This window comes from Echeneis naucrates, chromosome 24 (genome assembly GCF_900963305.1).
Source record: "Echeneis naucrates chromosome 24, fEcheNa1.1, whole genome shotgun sequence".
Classification (NCBI taxonomy): Eukaryota; Metazoa; Chordata; class Actinopteri; order Carangiformes; family Echeneidae; genus Echeneis; species Echeneis naucrates.
The window spans coordinates 8,801,055-8,819,418 of NC_042534.1; the positions used below are offsets into that span (position 1 = coordinate 8,801,055).

Consider the following 18,364-nt stretch of genomic DNA (forward strand, 5'->3'; position numbering starts at 1 on the left):
GACCTACAGGAATGAGGTTCAAAGTGAATCGTGATAACTGGATTTACTGAGGCATCAGTCTGTTCTATCACTGCAGAGCAGAGTGACATAGATACTGTCTTGTATTGACCTTGGGATTGACAAAAACTACAGCTGTAACCGTGGCCACGGTACACAACAGAGATGGAGGGATCTGCCTCAAAGTGCTTTGAGGCTTTGACCTGCTTTGACCTGGCACAGAAACGTTATTAAAATGAACAAGTATTTTGCCACCAGATTAAGATTAACGCTAAATGAAAATTAGTTGCAAAGTATACATTTGGTTAGAGTTGATGGCTATTCTTAAAATGATCTCCTGTATGATCTTTACACTAAACTGCGCTGAGCACTTGAACTTCCTGTCGTTTGATTTTCCCATTAGTTACCGTAGCAACGTGATAAAAGGGGATTAAGATAAACCTGTTGATGGGGGGGTGGTGGCCGTACGAAAACCCAAAGGCTTTTTTCCGTCTCTGTATCAGCGTGACAGCTGCGCTGAGGGGTGAATGAACAGCCCATTACTCAGAACTGTATCCACAACGATTACGAGAGGAACACTGTTTCTACAGCTTTTTATTAGGCTACATGCAAAAATTCACATGAATAAAATGTGCATGTACGTGTGGATTTAACAGTGGTCAGGTTAATTTGATTTCACTCTGAACTGTCTTCTTGTGTTCTTCTAATCACTGTGCCAAGCAGCTACAATGTAAAACTGAGCTCAACATTTAAAACAATTAAAGATTATCCTTGAACAAGGGGAAGGGGAAAAGCTTTTTTTTTTTTTTTTTTGCATGAACTGCAACAAGCAGTGAATGGGTTGTCAGTGTACTCTACCTGAATATTACTCAGGAGGATGCTGGTGTGAATGCACTTGTATGAAAGAGGAGCTACGGTTGAGTCTAAACTCACGATTCGTTAACTTCACAGGTGCTCTTGGGGAATCCTGAGGCCACACTCCCCCTGCCACCGCCCTCGGCAATTATTCTCTTTTGAAATGTAAATGGCTGGCATGTACACGTGTTAGTGTGTGTGTGTGTGTGTGTGTGTGTGTGTGCGTGTGCGCACGTGCATGTGTCTCCGTGCATGTCTTTGGATGTGTGCGTGTGTCCCCCATAACTTATCTTGAAAGTCCCTAAATCCACTGGCACCCCAGTACAGCAGCAGTCAAATACAATAACATCTGAAAGCTCTTCTACCTTGTGCTCGTTCAGTCCATAGAAGGGACCCTCCAAAACACAGAGCCGACAAAGAACATACCTTCAATTAGCCAAACGATTAACATTTTAGAGGAAGTCTGTGTATAGGTCCCCTGGGCTCCTCGCGCTCCCCACCAGTTTCCTTTTCATATTCAAATGCTCAACATAAAAGTTAGCCATATCTAATCCTAAAAATTGGTCTTTTGCTGTTTTGTAAGGAGATAATGCCTGAAGTTTTTGCAGGTGGAATAATTGCCAGGTTATGAAAGAAGGTGTACTATTATGTTTAACAGTCATCATGGGCCATAGGTGCTTCTATGAGTCAGAGCAGACCAAGCTCTCGGAGGAAGCGCAGGCCGTATGATATTGTCTTTTCTAATTTAGTAGGCGATTAGTCAATCATACTAACCTACATTCATTTAAACAAGCGCCTCTCTGGGGGTAGCCTCAACGCTTGAGTGGATTTGTGGTCATTATCATGTTGTTGCCGTGGTTTGGTCTTCTCCAAAAGAGACGCCACTATTGATTTGTTTCTTTTTGTGTGTGTGTGTGTGTGTGTGTGTGTCTGGCTGCTGTCGCCTCACCATGGCATCTTGGTGCTGGGTAGGAAGGGGTTGCCCATCTGCCTGCCTCCACAACAGACTGTGACAGGGTTCAGAATGCCACTGTGTGGTCACTGTAAACTGTGTGTGAACTTACACTATGCTCCCGTGCTGTTAGGACTAGATGAAATTGCTCTCACACGCCTAACCTGGGGTCAGGTGAAGTGAATTCACATTTATATGCCACTCTCGGGATAAACAGAGATGTCTGTTGAACCTTTTTTAGTGAATTTAGGGTCTGCTTCTTCAGACTCATATTTATGGCAGTAGGCTGTCTGTTCTTATTAATGCTTAACTTCACATTCACGAGAGTAAAATGTCAACGGCATTTGCATTCATTTACTTGAAACTGATTCACAAAACCCACAACATGTAGAGGAATTACAGGCAAGCCATTGTTTATTAACATTTAAATTGTGAAATATAAAATACAGAAAGAGATCAACATAGGAAAACAACCAGCTTACACTGGCGTACTGAGACACTGAAGGAAATACCCTCTGAAATGCTGAAATTATGTATTGATTTTCTTCCTGTCTTTCGCCCCGATGCCTCTGGGTAATTGCCTCTTAGCTGCTGCTACTGCTACAGCTGAACTTAGCCGTCAGGGTGTCTCGGTGTCTCTGTGCCTGCTATATAGGCTCTTAAATCAGGAAGACACCACTGAATTCTCTTGCATCGTGTGTCACCACCGTCACCAGTTGGGACACTGCAGGGCCGCACTGTACGTTAACTTTTCGGCGAACAGGAGGCTGCACGCTGCAGAGTCTGTAAACTGTAGACTGAGAGGTCATATTCAATATCACTGGAACAAACATGTCATTAATTATGGTATTTATTGAAACCATAAGTGAATATTGAACAAAGTATTAAAAAAACATTGCGTTTTATTGGTACATGAGTGCGGTAGGAGGTGAAGAGTGAAACATTTTACCGCCACAGACGTGGTGGCTGCGTTACAGATATTTAAATCTGAGACAGAGATCCAGACTTCTGGACCTTCAGTTTGATCCACCGCCTCCTCCTCGTCTGCTTTTCAAAAATGAACTTAGAGACGACGCTGTCCCCAAACAATGTGGATGTGTTGTCATGCTCTGCATCCAAATCTGGGTCCATTTAGTAACATTATTTTTAAATGTACATTTCTATAAATATATGCTCAGCAGAGGAAAACTTCAGGACAGATTAAAACACACACACACACACACACAGTGCAAACTGAAAAACTAAACTCAATTTATTAAAGATTTTGACTATGATGCTTCTGTCACCACGTCATTGTTACCATGTGCAATTGGAATATACAAGGCTTAATTCAGACAACTCAAAGAAATGTACTTTAGTAAAACTGCAATTAATGCAAACATTGTTTGTTTTTGTTTTTTTTTTGTTTTTTTTTTATAAAGTAACTCCATTCTTCCTTCTGTTTCTTGACCTCCATGGTTGAACCAAATTAAGTCGGCTCACTGCACTCACGTACAGGTGGACTGCAGGGCATCTGTGATGAGTGTGGACGTGTGTGGTCATAAGTGGAACAGACTTTGAACCAAAGAGGGCAGTAAAACACTGCTTTTCTGCATGTGATAAAATACTCCTATAATGTTAACACAGTTAACACATTTTTGTTTTGTTTTTTTAACCTTTTAATGAAGACCGCAGTCTCTCCATATAACCTTAATGTGGTGCTGTGAAAGCCTAAACACAACTGTCACTGGGTGTTACTGTGCAAAGTGTGATTTATTTTTTTATTTTTTTGGTATAAACAATGATTCATCCCAGTTGACACATTACGCTTTTATCAAAGCCGCAATTTGAAGAAGCATATAACCTTTTTTCAACATCTGGAATCTGGATATTTTACATTTTTCCTCTCAGATTGAGACTTCACATAAATAAACACAGCTGAGTGGAAACACACTCAATACCAGTAAACACCTGTCAAATATATTCCTGAAAAACTTTCCTTATGTAAATAAAATCTATGAATTTGACGTAACATCTCCTTCAAAACCTTTTTTCTGCTGCAAATGAGGATTATCCTTTAAGAAAACTTCTACATGGTGCAGTTCCCCAGGGGAGAAATGCGGTTTCCACTTTTATCTTCTGTTCTAACAAACAAGTCCGACTGTCAACAAACAAAAAATAAATATGATCTACTTTGATATTTCGTACTTTGATAGATTTACAGCACAAAACATAACTTGCTCCTTGCTCAACTACTCATTTTATAAATACCCAGAATTGTCGTGTTGCTCTCTGGTTTCAACAAACGTGACCAAAGGTGTGTAGGTGAAGGCTTGTAATTGTGTTGTGTCAAAGGGAACTAGCCCACAGGTCCTGTATGACAGGTGTCAGCTCCTGTGCTACAGAGGGGTTTAATAAGTGGGACCTTTGGCTGAGTTGACACGAGTGGCTTACAAATATTTCTACCTTTGTGTGACAGAGTCTGATGAAAGCCTTTTGACAGCTGAAACATTGCGTATTGAACTTGGTGAAGCTGAATAAATTATTATTTTCCTGTCAGAGGTCTCATCCCGGCATTACGCTTTAATTTAGTCAGGGTGCTTGACTGCCTTCTGAAAATGGAAGACAATGAACACGCTGTATGAAATGTCTTTTTTAGGACAATGAGCCTTGTGGGCTTTAGAGAGAGATGAAGACAAACTGTTGATGACAGTCCCTAATTCCCAAGATCTAGTATAAATGTTTTCCTTTTTTTGGTCCAGAAAAGAAGACTATCCATCATTAAGTTTTAGGAGCACTCACTTATGCAAAGTGTTCTTTTATTTCCAGCTCTAGCTGTAATGCATTTGCTTCAAAGGCACCTGGATTAGGAGCCTGAACTGTCAGTGAAGGTGATATAATGTGGCAGCACCTCTTTAAGTTTCATAACGGTTTCCTAAAACTGACACACGTCTTGGCAGAATCACAGAGCATAGCAAAAATCAGACACGAAAATGGGTAAAAATTGATTCAAATTCCTTTGATGGGGCATTGTCTCGCTCACTTGAAAAATCGAAAGAAGAAAAGAGCTGTGGTAAATTGCTCTGTGAATGTGGCTGCTGAAACCAATACTGTTTTCTTTGCTTTGCTAATTATTAATTACCCATCTCCATGCATATGTGTTTATTCCTAATTGTATTTGATGGATGAGTGGCAGCTTTGACACCTCATTAGACCAGATTAATTGAACGACACAATATTTATGTCTCGGCAATGACCAGTTATCCTACCATCTATCATTGAGATGATCTCACTGATTGAAAACTACTGGTCCGTGTAATCCTAATTATTTGGAATTAGAAAAGAATTTATAGTGTCTTGTGGCGTTTTTCTGTGATGACGGCAAATTGGAAACATTAAATGCATAACGAGGGAGAAAATGAGAGGAAGACACAATCATGGAATTAATGTGGGTGAATGTCGGAGAAGGGGGAAGGGTGCATAAAATAACGAGGTGCATGCCTTATAGACCTGCAGTTTTTCACTGCACTGCACAGCAATAGACACAGACTGTGGTGTTTTCTCCAGATTTTGGCATAACATTTGTTTCTTTCTCATAATTTCTGAAAAGGAATGCCCGCAGGATGCCTATTTAGAAGAAGGGTTACTTTTTTTTTTTCTTTTTCACATTTAACTAAACCTGTATATCCTCCAACTCCCCATCCACTCACTTCCAAACATGCTTCAGCAGAACATCTCGATCCACATTCTTGTCTTTTATTAAAAAGTTGGCTGAGTACTCAAAAAACATTTTCACTGAACTTCATATAACCCTCCTCTAACTTCTGCAAAGCTTTGCCCCTCATGGGAGGAGCACAAACTAAAATCCAGCATTTGAGCTCACAGAGAAGCAACAAGGCCCAGAAGAGTGGAGCTTTTACTATCATACAGTGTAAGAAAGCCTCAAGGAACAGTCTTCTTTCCCAGGTAGTGAGAACTTCCTCAAGCTTATTTTTCCAACTTTTCAAATTTCTAACACCATTAGCTGGCTCCCTTGTGGTCTTAAAAAGCAATAGTGCTGATTGAATTAAGCTGTTTCCTTCTCTGACAAGCCTTCTTGTTCAGAAGTCGGTCCCTGCTAAAACTGCACAACCCATACCATTATGCACAATACAGCACCTACACACAAATGCTTGTTTATGTATGCACATATCTAGACGCACACATTTGGGCGTGCACACGTGTAAAAATACAAACTGAATCTGACGAACCATCTATAGAAATCTGCTGACCAGAATCGCTCAATGGGATATAGACCCAGGACATTCTTAGAAGCTGCGCTATAATGCTATTTACACCATAGTATTTTAATCAATTTAACTGGCCTTTTTAGATATACTTGGCTCAAAACTCTCTTTCTAGTTTCAAAAATAGGACAAATGGTCTTTTGGAATCAACTGGGGAGAAGTTTAATCTCATTGAATGGAGCCAAAGCCAGACGTTTAGCTCCACACAGTGTAGAATACAAGATTATACCGGCCTGATATAGACCTTCCACCACCCGTTTATTTTTATCCTCTATTAAGGCAGCGATATCCTTAAAGGCTGCCAAAATTATCCTGTAAAAATGCTGACTGGGAAATATGAAAGGTTCCAGGCGGTTCTAGTAAGCAATCTGTGCGCATGGTGGAGCAATGTGACTGCTGTGCTTGCTATACCAACAGGGGTGACCCCAGTTGGATGGAGAGGTGAGACTAAATGAAAGTCATCCCTGGATCTTAGGGGAGCCAAGTCTGGAATACTAAGCCTCTCTTCAAAATGAGATTTACTGCCAACGGAGGCTGCTTTACATAAATGTTTGTTTTTAGTATTATATTCATCAGCACTGTGTAAACAGGCAGCGACTGCTGCAGTTTCAATTCCTCTGGACGTTTATTTCTTCCCTCACAGTTCATATAAGAAATGCCTGGCTGTGCAGGGATGAGATCAGTGGCTGTTTAAACTATACATTCCAAACAATCTGATGATTTCTCACTAATTGTTCCACAGGATAGGCCGCTGTCTCAAAAGTTTTGCAATCCTCGTGCTTATTGAGGTAATTATCGGTATGCAGTAACAGGCTTTTTTATCGTGGGAGTAGGACAAGCTAAGGGGATAATTTCCTTATCAAACCCACTTTAAGTCATTTGAAACAGAAAGTTTTGTACTTTGGTTAACTGTTCCTCAGAGTGAAGCTGCTAGTTGAGCTAACTGTGCCCTGTGGGTGTTCTGAGATGTTGAAGTCGATACGAGCCCAGCGAATTCAGTGAATATGCTATTTTTTTATTCTTCTTTTATACATTCAGGTTCACTGATGTGAGTTTGTCACAACTGCTATTATACAGATCAGTCTACATATTCCCCAGTGAGTTTTCTTTGCATACCTCTTCACACTTTCCCGTCATGGCTACTCAAATTTCCTTTGTTAAAAAGACCCTGAATGTTATTTTAAATATATATATTTAAAAAAAAATCTAAACAAGTTCTTGATGATAAAAGCCATTATATTTTGTTTAGTCAGTCTCAAAGCAAAAGTGTAAAGTTAAACACCTCTCTCGGCACTAGCTATTTTATCTGCACGGTCTAGACACAGCGGGCTTGCTACGTACGCACAAGCGCGATAAAGCTTTAAAAAGCTGACACCACGAGGGCCGTTTTTGCCAGCTGCCTTATTGGAATGAATTTGAGATGAATGTATTGATCCTGCTCTGGATTGCAATGACACAACCTGGCTTCAGTTTAGAGGTGACTCCATCCAGACCTCTTGTGTTATGCAGGTGACGTAGACGAGTCACTTAGGGATTCGACTGGTGTCAAGGAGCTATTTAAAATTAGAGCATATGGGTACAATTGATTTTGTTTATATTTGATGTGATTAAACCCAGAGACTATTCACTGTTGCCGGAATCAGAATCATGGATTTCACTGGAGTGGACCCAGGTAAGAAAAATGTCTTCAAGATAATATATGCCATTTAGCAATTGCCTTTAACAAAAGCATGTTATTGTGATGGAGAACATTTTGATAATGAACTGTGCTGAGAGAACCCCCATGGATGTGTTGGGCCGGTAATACAGGACAGTACCAGTGCCATTTCACAATATTAGAAGAGTGGAAACTCAGTCTCCTTTTTAAAAATACAATAGAAAATAGAATATTTTAGTCAACAAATGTTGCCCAATCAAATATTTTGCTAATACTTCTATTATCAACTCCCTATCCTAATGACAAAGTATTATACTCATAAGAATTTATTTTGGGAGTAATAACATTTTATCTTATATTTGCTTATCTCATACATAGCCACAGTGTAAACAGCAGGAGGAAAAACTTTATCAAGTGTAATGAGACAGTTTAGGAGAAGCTGGAGACTATGGACTGAATATTTGGACACGCTCAGTTGACAAACGACATCTCATCATACCGCTGCTATAATATATGATCAGTGTAAGTTGGAGTAGTAGAGTCAACGAAAAAAATAAGTTCCAGTTCAGATGCTTGAGATCCCAGCATAAATTCCCGTCCTTCATTGTGCGAGTCTAAAACTCTCAATCAAGATATCTGCATCCTGCCACAAGTCCCTGATTAACACCAGCGTTCGTGTAGTTCTGTAGAGTTTTGTTTTAACCGTCCTCAGTTAAATGAGAAATTAAGAGGCAAGACATAGAGGCTAATAGCATTTATTAACCCAGCGTGAATGGGCAGCGGGGTGACCGCAGCCCTCCGCCATCCCTGTCTAGTCCTGGTGGCTCAGTTAGCGTGGCTGAGAGAGAGGAGTGGAACATAATAAAAGCCAACAAATGCACCCAGCTGATTAATGCAGCCCCGTGGCTATAGTAATTATCCCTCTCCACACTCCTCCAGCATATGAGCCAAACAAGTGTGTGGCAGTGAGAGGGGGAATGTGGAAATGATGGATTCTGTGGGATTCAGGCTGTTTAGCAGGCTTCGAGTAAGTAGTTGAATAAAGACACATGAGAGAGGTGAAGTTCAAGCTTTCTTCTGTCTTAGACATTTACTCTCAACAGCATTTTGGTCCGGTTTGTATTCTCCCTGGACATTATTGTTGTTTTTATATCTTACCAAATATTGTGCCAATATATTTACTGAATTGAAAATATAGGACTGTGAGATCTAAACACAAACCATACTCCATAACATACACAGAATCATCTTAAGCCTTAAACCACGTTAAAACCATAAATAAATAAATGCACCTAAATGCAACACAAGTACCATTTCATCAGCTTGACCTCTGAAAGTCCCTTTTATCTTTATAGAAAACGTTTCACGTTGCTGTAGCTGCTTTTCAATGACATGATGTCCACAAAGGAAAAATCAGACTCCTCACACCGCTGTTCGTCATAATAAATATATTTCTAGTTAAATTAGAGAAATTAACATTGAGTATTTGTGCATAATACCAGTATCTGGCTGTCATGTTTTATACGGTATAAGAAATGTCATAAATATGAATCTCCTTCTGTTTTTCTTCTACTGAGCTGAGAAGAAAAGAAATCTGATGTGAATTCTCTCTAGCTTTTGTTTTGACTTGGATATAAAAACAATTTTTTTCTACATTTAATAAAATACCAAAAACAAAACAAAAAAGCTCAACTTTAGATGAAATTGATTTTTGGAAAATTTCTTCTCATATATCTTGTATATATTTTTAATTTTCCGTAACTATCAGCAGCTAGAGGACACGTGATGTTCATTAAAATCAGAGGTGCATGAGCAGTGTTTGGCTGCTCTGAAATATGGATCAAATAAAAATTTACAGCCGTCAGTTCCATTGTGAACTAAATGACTCTTTAATAATTTAGACATTCAGACAGGAAGCTGCTTTGATAGTTTCCAGATATCTCACTATTTTCTGGCAATTCAGCCCGTTCTTTTTTTGTTGTTGTTGTTGTTGTGCTGATTTTGCTGCAGAAACTATTTATTCACTTAAATCATCTCATGCCTGCATGTTTTTGGTTCTTTAAAGTTGGCATTCAACCGTTGTTGCAAGTTGAGTCCACAGCAGTCTGACAGGAGGGAGTACACAGTCAGCCTCCTGCTGAGCCACTGGGTCTCTGTGCCGAGGTCACAAGGTCAGACATAAAAGACCAGTTTGCTCATGAATCAGGAATTTAATTACATACACCCAGTGTGACAGAGAGACTGTGTCCCTCAACCCAACACAATATGCAATTACTACATATTGACAGATGCCGATTGGCCCTCTTTCACTTTTCTGAAACAAGCTGCAGAAAGACACAGACGGTTAAATCTCAGCGTTTTGGGAAGCGTTTTAGTCGGTTATAATTCAGGTTTTGTGTGTTTTTGTTCATGTGTGCACACATTAATCAGCTGTGTGCGCTGCCTAAGCCTAACTTTCCCACTGAAAATAAACATAAGCCCCTTTTAGATTCAGAGGACCAATTCTAAATGTAGGCTGTATTCCAGCATTCTGAGACACTGTAGAAGGGGAGTGCATCACTGAGAATGTAAAAAAAAAAAAAAAAAAACACAGCAAATGAGAGCAAAAGTATTATGAAAACATAAACTGCTGCCTCAAAATGCACAGAGGAGAGATCCCGGGGCGGCTGAGATCTGCTTAAAGGGACAGACTCTTGGTCATAGAGCTGAAAATCTGTTTTGCTTAAGTACAGACTTAATGATTGGATTACTGTTTCTTCGTTTGGCGATAGCGTGATAGTTGGATTACAGACTGTGTGCTCGATAGATTTCCTGTCAGATGCCATGAAGCCCGGTGTCCCTTCACTGGTTAAGCTGTCTGACTGAGAGGGAGGGAGGCATACAGCATGGCCCACCTCAGCAAAATGCCAACAGAAGGAAAACAGCAAAACAGAAAAATTCAACTCTGCACAGATGTCGATATTAAATGAATATTGAAATCTTGAAAACCCCCAAAATGCCACAAAATTTCCACATTTTATTAAATTCATTAGTGCTCCAGTATCCAGCCCGAATGTAAAATCATACCTGTCATCTGAACATTAGTCTCCCTCTTCTTCTGTCTTTTCACTCTGCCTCATTAAAAACATAAACATATCTCTTCTATTGATTATGTCTGGATGTCTTAATCAGATCAGCAGGAATATCCTGGTTTTCCTTCACAGGAAAGTACATTAAATGTCAAAATATTGATCAAAAATTTAATTGAGGAGGCATAGCTCCTTTATTAAAGCAATCGGCCTGTGCACCCGTGACTCTGATCCAGACTGACATGAAAAGAAAACGTTCAAATTTATAATTCCTTTTTATTTAAAAGATGGTTGGGAAACAGAGTCTGTCCTGAGGCTTCTGGCGACACAGCAACGCTGTGATCAATAAGAGCGTGTGATGGGTTTTGTATCGATCAGGAAAATGTGGGTTGATGAAGTGGGATTTGGGGGGGGGGGGGGGCTGCTTCTCTTCTGATGGCCAACACATTACACAGATGTGCGAAGGGTGCTTTCAAACTTCTCTGGAGTTGTTGTCATTATTAACATTCCTGTCTAGGTCATTATCACTCTCTGTTTCTTACAGCCTGTCTCTTTCAGGAAAGGTAGATCCCTGCTCCACTGTGTGATTGCTTAAATGCTGTGGGAAGCAGCTGCCATTAGTTTAAAGGAGGGCAGGCTGTTGAAAGCCAGATCCACGGTGGGTGGGTGGGTCGGTGGGGGATAAAAGGGTATAGGAACAGTTTAGCCCTGTAAGCTGGCACTGAGCTCTTTAAAGCACAGTAAACAGACCTGCTTGACTCAACCTCAGTGAAATTGCTGCTACTTCTGTCAGTTTTATTCCAGTTGAGTTGCACAGATCTATCAGTCTATCTATCTATCTATTTCTTTCCTTCTTTCTCTCTCTCTCTCTTTAGGGGATTCTGTATCTCTGTTTTGCAGCAGCTCCCTTGTGAATGACTGGACAGTGAGAGGTCGTCGATTAGCCCGTCCCATCGCAGTAACCTTTTGTCCTCATTGGCTGCTCTCAGGACGGCCCCTCTAAAACCGGCCAACAACAGCTCCTCCATATGCACCAAGCCACTCCCTCCTGCTCTTAAAGAGCCCCCATGTCTTCAATGGAGACTCAATCCCCTCACTGACTTACTCAGCCAGTGCGCTCTCACCACTGCTGCTCTCCATCCAACTGCCGCTTGTCTTTTATTCTCTCTTTCTCTTTCCATCACTCCCAGGATTTTTATTCTGTCTCCTCTTTTTTCATTTGTTTGTTTTTTTTTTTCTCACTCCATCTCTGCCTCAAGTTCTTTTTCCTGCCCTCTCCATACCATCACTAAATCCACTCCTCTCTCTATAACGTACTCCTAAGCCTGAGTGTACAGCACCTGTGCAGACTGGAGTTTGGCCGAGGCAGAAGGTTTTTTTGTTAAGTGTGTGTGTGTGTGTGTGTGTGTGCGTGCTGAACAGGGGGAGGGAGGGGAGACAACACCCAGGAACACCTGACCAACATTTTCATCAAGATATGTGGAGACTTAGGAACTGATCTCCTCCTTCAGCTTTTCCCAAGCTGTTTGTTTATCTGCTTTTTTTTATTGCAACACCTGGAATGCTTAACGTGGACTGATGGATGTTTCCGAACTGTGCATCCCCGACCCTCTCTGCTACCACAACCAGTAGGTGCATCTCTTTCCACATCTCTTTCCTTTTTCATTTCTACTTTTTTTTTCCATTTAAGTTCACAAAATTAGATGAACTTATCGGCCTTCTTTAGGGTAAATAAACTATTCAGGAGGAGAAATTGTTTACTTTGTATGGGGGGGGGGGGAGCTAAAGTAGACAATTTCAAAAGATTGGGAGTCCTTGCATTATCTCAGCTCCACCTCCCCTGTTTATGGGACAGCCGAGCTCAGTTGGATCAGGGAGGCTGCAGTAGCGTTGCCCGTGGGGAATCCAGGTCCGATGGTTGCCCTACAGCTGTCTAGCTCTGCATCAGGATCCAGGGTTTAACCTCAGCCACAGGGAAGAGCTGGAGGCAGATTAATGCAGACAATATCCATATGACTATCCTCTGGCATCAGCCGATGTCCGGCGGTGTCCCGGAGAGAAAAAACTGTGACTGTGCTGTTATCCAGTATGTGTGTGTGTGTGTGTGTGTGTGAGAAAGAGCATGTTCATGGGAAATAGATAACTGTATATTTGAAACAGTAGATGACTATGTGCCTGTGTTTAGTTAAATATTGGTCACTACTCTGTTTGCAATTTTGCATTCTCCCTCAATTTGCCGCTTATGCTGAAAATGATGCGGAAACGACACTGCTATGAGCTGTTTGACATCCAAAAAGTGGCCACGTATAAAGAAAACACAGTTAATGACTTTGTGTTCATGTATAGGCGTTTTGCATTCAGTCTATAAATACAGGGATCAAGCAAATTGTTTTATAGAAAATGAGAGGTTAAAGAAACTCTTTAGTCTCATCATGAGAACGAGTGCTGAGCTTTCCTTCGCCTCTTTTAAACCAATATGACTGGACGGGGAGACTTTTCACTGACATCCTCTTAATGTTAATCTCTAGATGGGATTGGAAAGGTTTAACCTGCTTAACACTTTGAACAGCACAATCACAGGAATATTTCCAACTCCACAAGATTCTCTACATACAAGAAAGATCTACTTTCTACAATTAGTTTACATGTTCATTTAATGTGTCGCAGTCTTTAACTGCCTCTGACCTCAGAATTGATTGAAGCAAGAAAAAATTGATTTTTTTACCTTCTTTTTATTTAATATTACTGGCATATAAATAAAATGCAATGCAACAATGGACTGGAAGTTTGACATAGTTGACAATTCAGACTGTTTTAACTGGGCAGTGAAAAAAAATGTGTTGTACAAATACTGTCCTTTTTGTTTCATTTGTACAACTGACTTAGTGGCACAAATTTCTCTTTGAATACAAAAAAATTGTTCAGCATTATAGCATTAAAAGAAGGCCACTTGTTCTGATATCTCACATTAAGATGACATACCTGGGTTTCATTTGTTTCAATGTGTTTAAATATATCAGTTTCACATTATGGTTTAAAAGTAAATCCACATTGTGCAGCTTCCAGGGCAGTTGAAAACAAACAAACAAACAAACAAAAAAAAAAAAATAATACAAAACCAACCCTGAGCTCTTCTTTTTCTGCACAATCATCACTTTGTGGAATCTGTGAAACTGCATTAAATATACATCTATTCAAATGAAACAGGTTTTATCTGACTGTAATTCACTAAAATATAATGAGAAATACAATAAAGGGAATTTTATATTGTGTAACTAAGTCCACAAAAAAAGTGAAAAACGTTTGAAGATAAAAAAAAGAAAAAAAAAAAGAGCAATGATGGCGTTAACCTTTAGTGACCCTCGATCAGGTCTTGGTGTGGGGATTAGGGGTGTGACGGTGTGTTTGCGACACTGGATGTTTGCATGTGTGCCCTGCATTTGTGCATACCTCCAAAAATATGCATGGTTGTTTGAGCGGGGCAGGAGCTGCTTACTTCTGTACATGCGTATAATTATACTTGTGTAAGCGTACTGTGTGCTTTCTGAACGTGTCCATGCTAATCTTTGTCTCTCCTCTGGTGCTGCGAGACGATTTAGTCACATTTGATAGGACTTCATTTTTCATGACACACTAACAATGGCATGAGCCAGAAAAAGACAAAAAAAAAACCTAAAACAATTTAACCCACAAATGCAAATGCTGAGCAAACTAATTTTTTGTTTAACTGATTATAACTGGATTAATTTTGTGTTTTCTATATCAATTAATTTAGCTCACTACATTGATTATATTAATATCTAAAGAGGATAAGATAAGATTAAAAAATAACCTGATAAATATTTAAAGAAAATCTCACACCTTGACTACAAACTATTGGGAACTTTTACACTCTTGCTTTTGCGACTAATGAGCTATAAATAAGATTTACAGCAAATTTTATCAGAAATTGTCTCCACTGTTGAATACTGTTAATCATACTTCAATACAGTTAAACACCAGAAGCAACATTTTTATATACATGCATACTGTAAATTTTTAAGTCTCTATTGTTTGAGTCAGATAAAACGGGATTTAAGGTGGTTTGGCTTTAGGCAATGCCATTAACCCCTCGAAGACTTTTGACCGTAAGTCCTAAGGTGGGATGTCTGTTGACTGTTGTGTCATACTGTCACGCTATGTCTCTGTAGAGAACATGATTCCACATAAACTAATGTACACACAGACAAATGCAGAGATAGATAGCTTATCCTGTTCTGACTCTTTCCAGGGATGAAATGATTCATTAATGATTCGCAGTGTTTTTGTCCATATGGTACTACACAGTGAGCTGTTTATTTATCAAATTGTGAGTAAATATTTAGAAGATATCTACATCAGGACAATTTTGCAGTTTCTGTAACCAAATTTAATTAAAATCTAAATTTGATGAATAAAATCTGAAACTTAAATCAAAATGTGGGTGAAATAACAAAGACTGGACACCTGGCCATTAAAGTGTATGGTCTACTATTCAAATCCGCCTCCTCGGGTACTTTCCACTGTAGTCAGTGGAGATTATCGAAAAATTCTCAGGAGAAAAAAAAAAGATCTGCTTTCTAATTATAAACAGTTTCAGATTTTATGGACCTTTTCTTTTTCTTAGACACAGAAAATATTTTTCCTTTCGACAAAAAACAAACAAGATTATCCTCTTCTTCACATTTTTGACAAATCCTATCAAAATTTGCAAACTTTTTATGCGTCTGTAATTAGCCACGGTCTTAATATGATCCGTCGAGACAGTTTTGATGACTATCGCTCAGATTTAAAGCTCAAATGTTTGTCTTCAGTTTTTGTCTCGTTCCACCTGCTGGTCCCATGACTGCACTTCGCAAACAAACAGGAATTTATTAGCTTAACCACTCAAATGTAAGGCACACACTAAAAGACACAATCCCAGACACAGACCCACACATGTGGACACACATACGGATGAGACCAAAGAATCACACGCTGACCTGGTAACTAATTTTAGCTGTGCCATATCATGGAAACACCTGACTATGTCCGTTAAGACAAACACATCAGCTCATCATGTGTTGTATCTGAATTTGTTACACATTGTTGTGTATTTGGTCCAAATCCGTTTTTTTTTTTTTTTACACTGCATTTATTTATTCGAAACCGTTCCTTTCTTCTAAAAAGTAAATACATATGTGTAATATATGTCAAATCTTTGCAAGCTTAATGACAGCAGCACACGTTTAAACAAGACTTTCTTTTGCTTTACTTTTTAAACCGACGTGAGAATTAAAAACGTCACATTGTCACCTACTGATGTAGATTTCACGGTCATGTCTACATCTTGTCTTCTGCCAAAGTTGAATTTTTTCCACCAAGAGTGAAATTAAGAGAGATTTATGAAGCGAAGAAATTTTATTGACAATTTACCGACTGTTGGTTCTTCTTTAATGCATTTGTGTGCTTGTCAGAAAGAGCAAATTAAATTTAATGTCTGAGTGATGGTAACATTGGAGAATCTGTTGATTCACTCCTTGCGAGTGGCCCAAGTTTTTTGTTCCTCGCTTACCTTTCCTGGATAATAGCTTCCAATGCGTATTGATTGTTGTTATGTTTTTTTTTTTTTAAAACACCTCATCACGGTGTGATCTGAAATTTGGCTGATAGGAATGCTAAAACCAGCTGGGAACTGAACGTATGCGTCCACTGATGGATGGAGGGAGCAGGTAGTGGGACAATGGATGGTTGGTGTGTTGCGTTCACATCCGTGGGAAAAAATGCTGCTTGCTTCCAACTTTTCTCTCACTAACAGCTTTGAGCTTGAGGAAAAATGACCAAAGATATAAACAATTCAAAACACTTTGAAATTCACTGCTGTATTTTGTCATGACACTGTTTTCCAAGTGTGCAGACTGTCATGTTTATTAATGGCAATGGCTGCTGCATATGAGGGTAGAGCCCAGCTCTCTGGTAGAGTGCTGCTGTGTGACGGCATGAGAGGAGAACTAACTTCATTACATGTCATGACCCCCTCTTGATATAGATATATCCTTTAGGCAGCCTGTCAAGGACTCTGAATTCATCACGATGTAGATGGGCTTTTTTCTTTTTCTTTTTTGCAGCCGTTATTCAATCAAAACATGAATGTGGCTTTAATGGGCTCAGGCTGAATATAAGCAACGGAGAAGACTTCTTAAAATGAGTTTGTTTTATTGATCAAATGAAATTAACACACAGATGCACACTCACACGCATATACTCGGAGAGAAGCAGTGCTTCTAATCATGGAGTGGGGGTCAGCCAGCATGTTTAATTTAATGGGCCTCATTGTAGCCTCGCAACGTCTCACATTGTGAACTTAATTCCTCTTCAGCACGTTAATTTGCATTGTGTCAATTGACCGGAGTGCTTACTGTATCTACTGTTGAGTCGCACTTGAAATTCAGTCCATGCCCTAATACCATTAGGCAAATGCAAAGTTGTGTCATTTACACATTTGGAAAAAAAAAAAAAAAAAGAGGAGAGAGAGAAAAGCCAATTTGCGCCAGTCAAGACTCACTTGTGATTATCAGTGGATGTTATTACTGTGGAGAAGCAGACGTTTGAAGGTTATGTTTCTGGGTAGTAATTGAAATGCAAAATAACATTAGGATCGATGGCCATCTCTGTTTATTTATGAAATCAATATCGTAACTGTCCCTCATGAGTCCCCCTCTGATTCCCAATGACGGCTTAAGTCTCTGCTCGTTTATTCCTTCGTCCCCATAACCTCCTTCTTCTGTCTCTTTTTAAAAGGCAGTTAAAGGTGTGTTTGACTTTGCAGGGAGAGCGGTTTCCTGGAGGTGGTGGACGAGTATGTAGATGGGGGTTGATACTCCAGGTAAGGAGACATCATCCATGTGGGAAATCTATGCAATCTCCTCTCGTGGCAGTGACATTGAGGAGGCCATATGCTTGAAGCTCTGTGTACAAATGTGTACGTGTGGAAGAGGCAGAGAGGCAGAAACAAAGTATATCAATGCAGTATAATCAAAGTAGAAAGTAAAGCACTAACTCAGGAGTGGTAACTTTTTACCGTCAAGTTTTACAGAGCATCAGTTTTCATTTGCCACGTTTTGGAACACAAATCTGTGGTGGACACACTGATATCCACGCATGTACAACGGACTGAACAACCCTCAAAATCAAAACACAATGCAAAACTTTAACCCCATTCGAGCTGAAAAGGGGATCAAATTTGGCAGAGAAGAGAAAACATTAGATTAATCATGTGACCACATCAGTAATGAAAGTAAATTGAACTTGCAGATCGGTGGTCTTGGTTTTTTACATTTTATAGAGTAACCTGATTCACTGATAAATCAAGTTAATGATCTGCAAATAACTTGATTTTGAAAAAAAAAAAATTACTTGTTTGCCTTATTATTTTCCCAGAGGAAAAATTTCTTATGCAGCCAGGTAAAACATGAATTTGTGCCTAGTTGAACATCAGCAGTGTAATAAATTCCATAAAAGATTATGATATAAATATGATGACACCTACAAGATACAAGCACAATGAAGAACA

At 39.5% G+C, this 18,364-nt stretch overlaps 1 protein-coding gene across 1 annotated transcript in view; it reads left to right on the forward strand.

Moving 5' to 3' along the window:
- The first annotated feature begins 12,363 nt into the window (after window positions 1-12,363).
- Window positions 12,364-18,364, forward strand: part of esrrgb (estrogen-related receptor gamma b) — a 31,847-nt gene continuing 25,846 nt past the window's right edge. Inside the window, exon 1 of the mRNA XM_029496410.1 lies at window positions 12,364-12,422. Coding sequence (XP_029352270.1) covers window positions 12,373-12,422 — 50 coding nt within the window. The 5' untranslated portion in view covers window positions 12,364-12,372. The remainder of the gene's footprint in view (window positions 12,423-18,364) is intronic.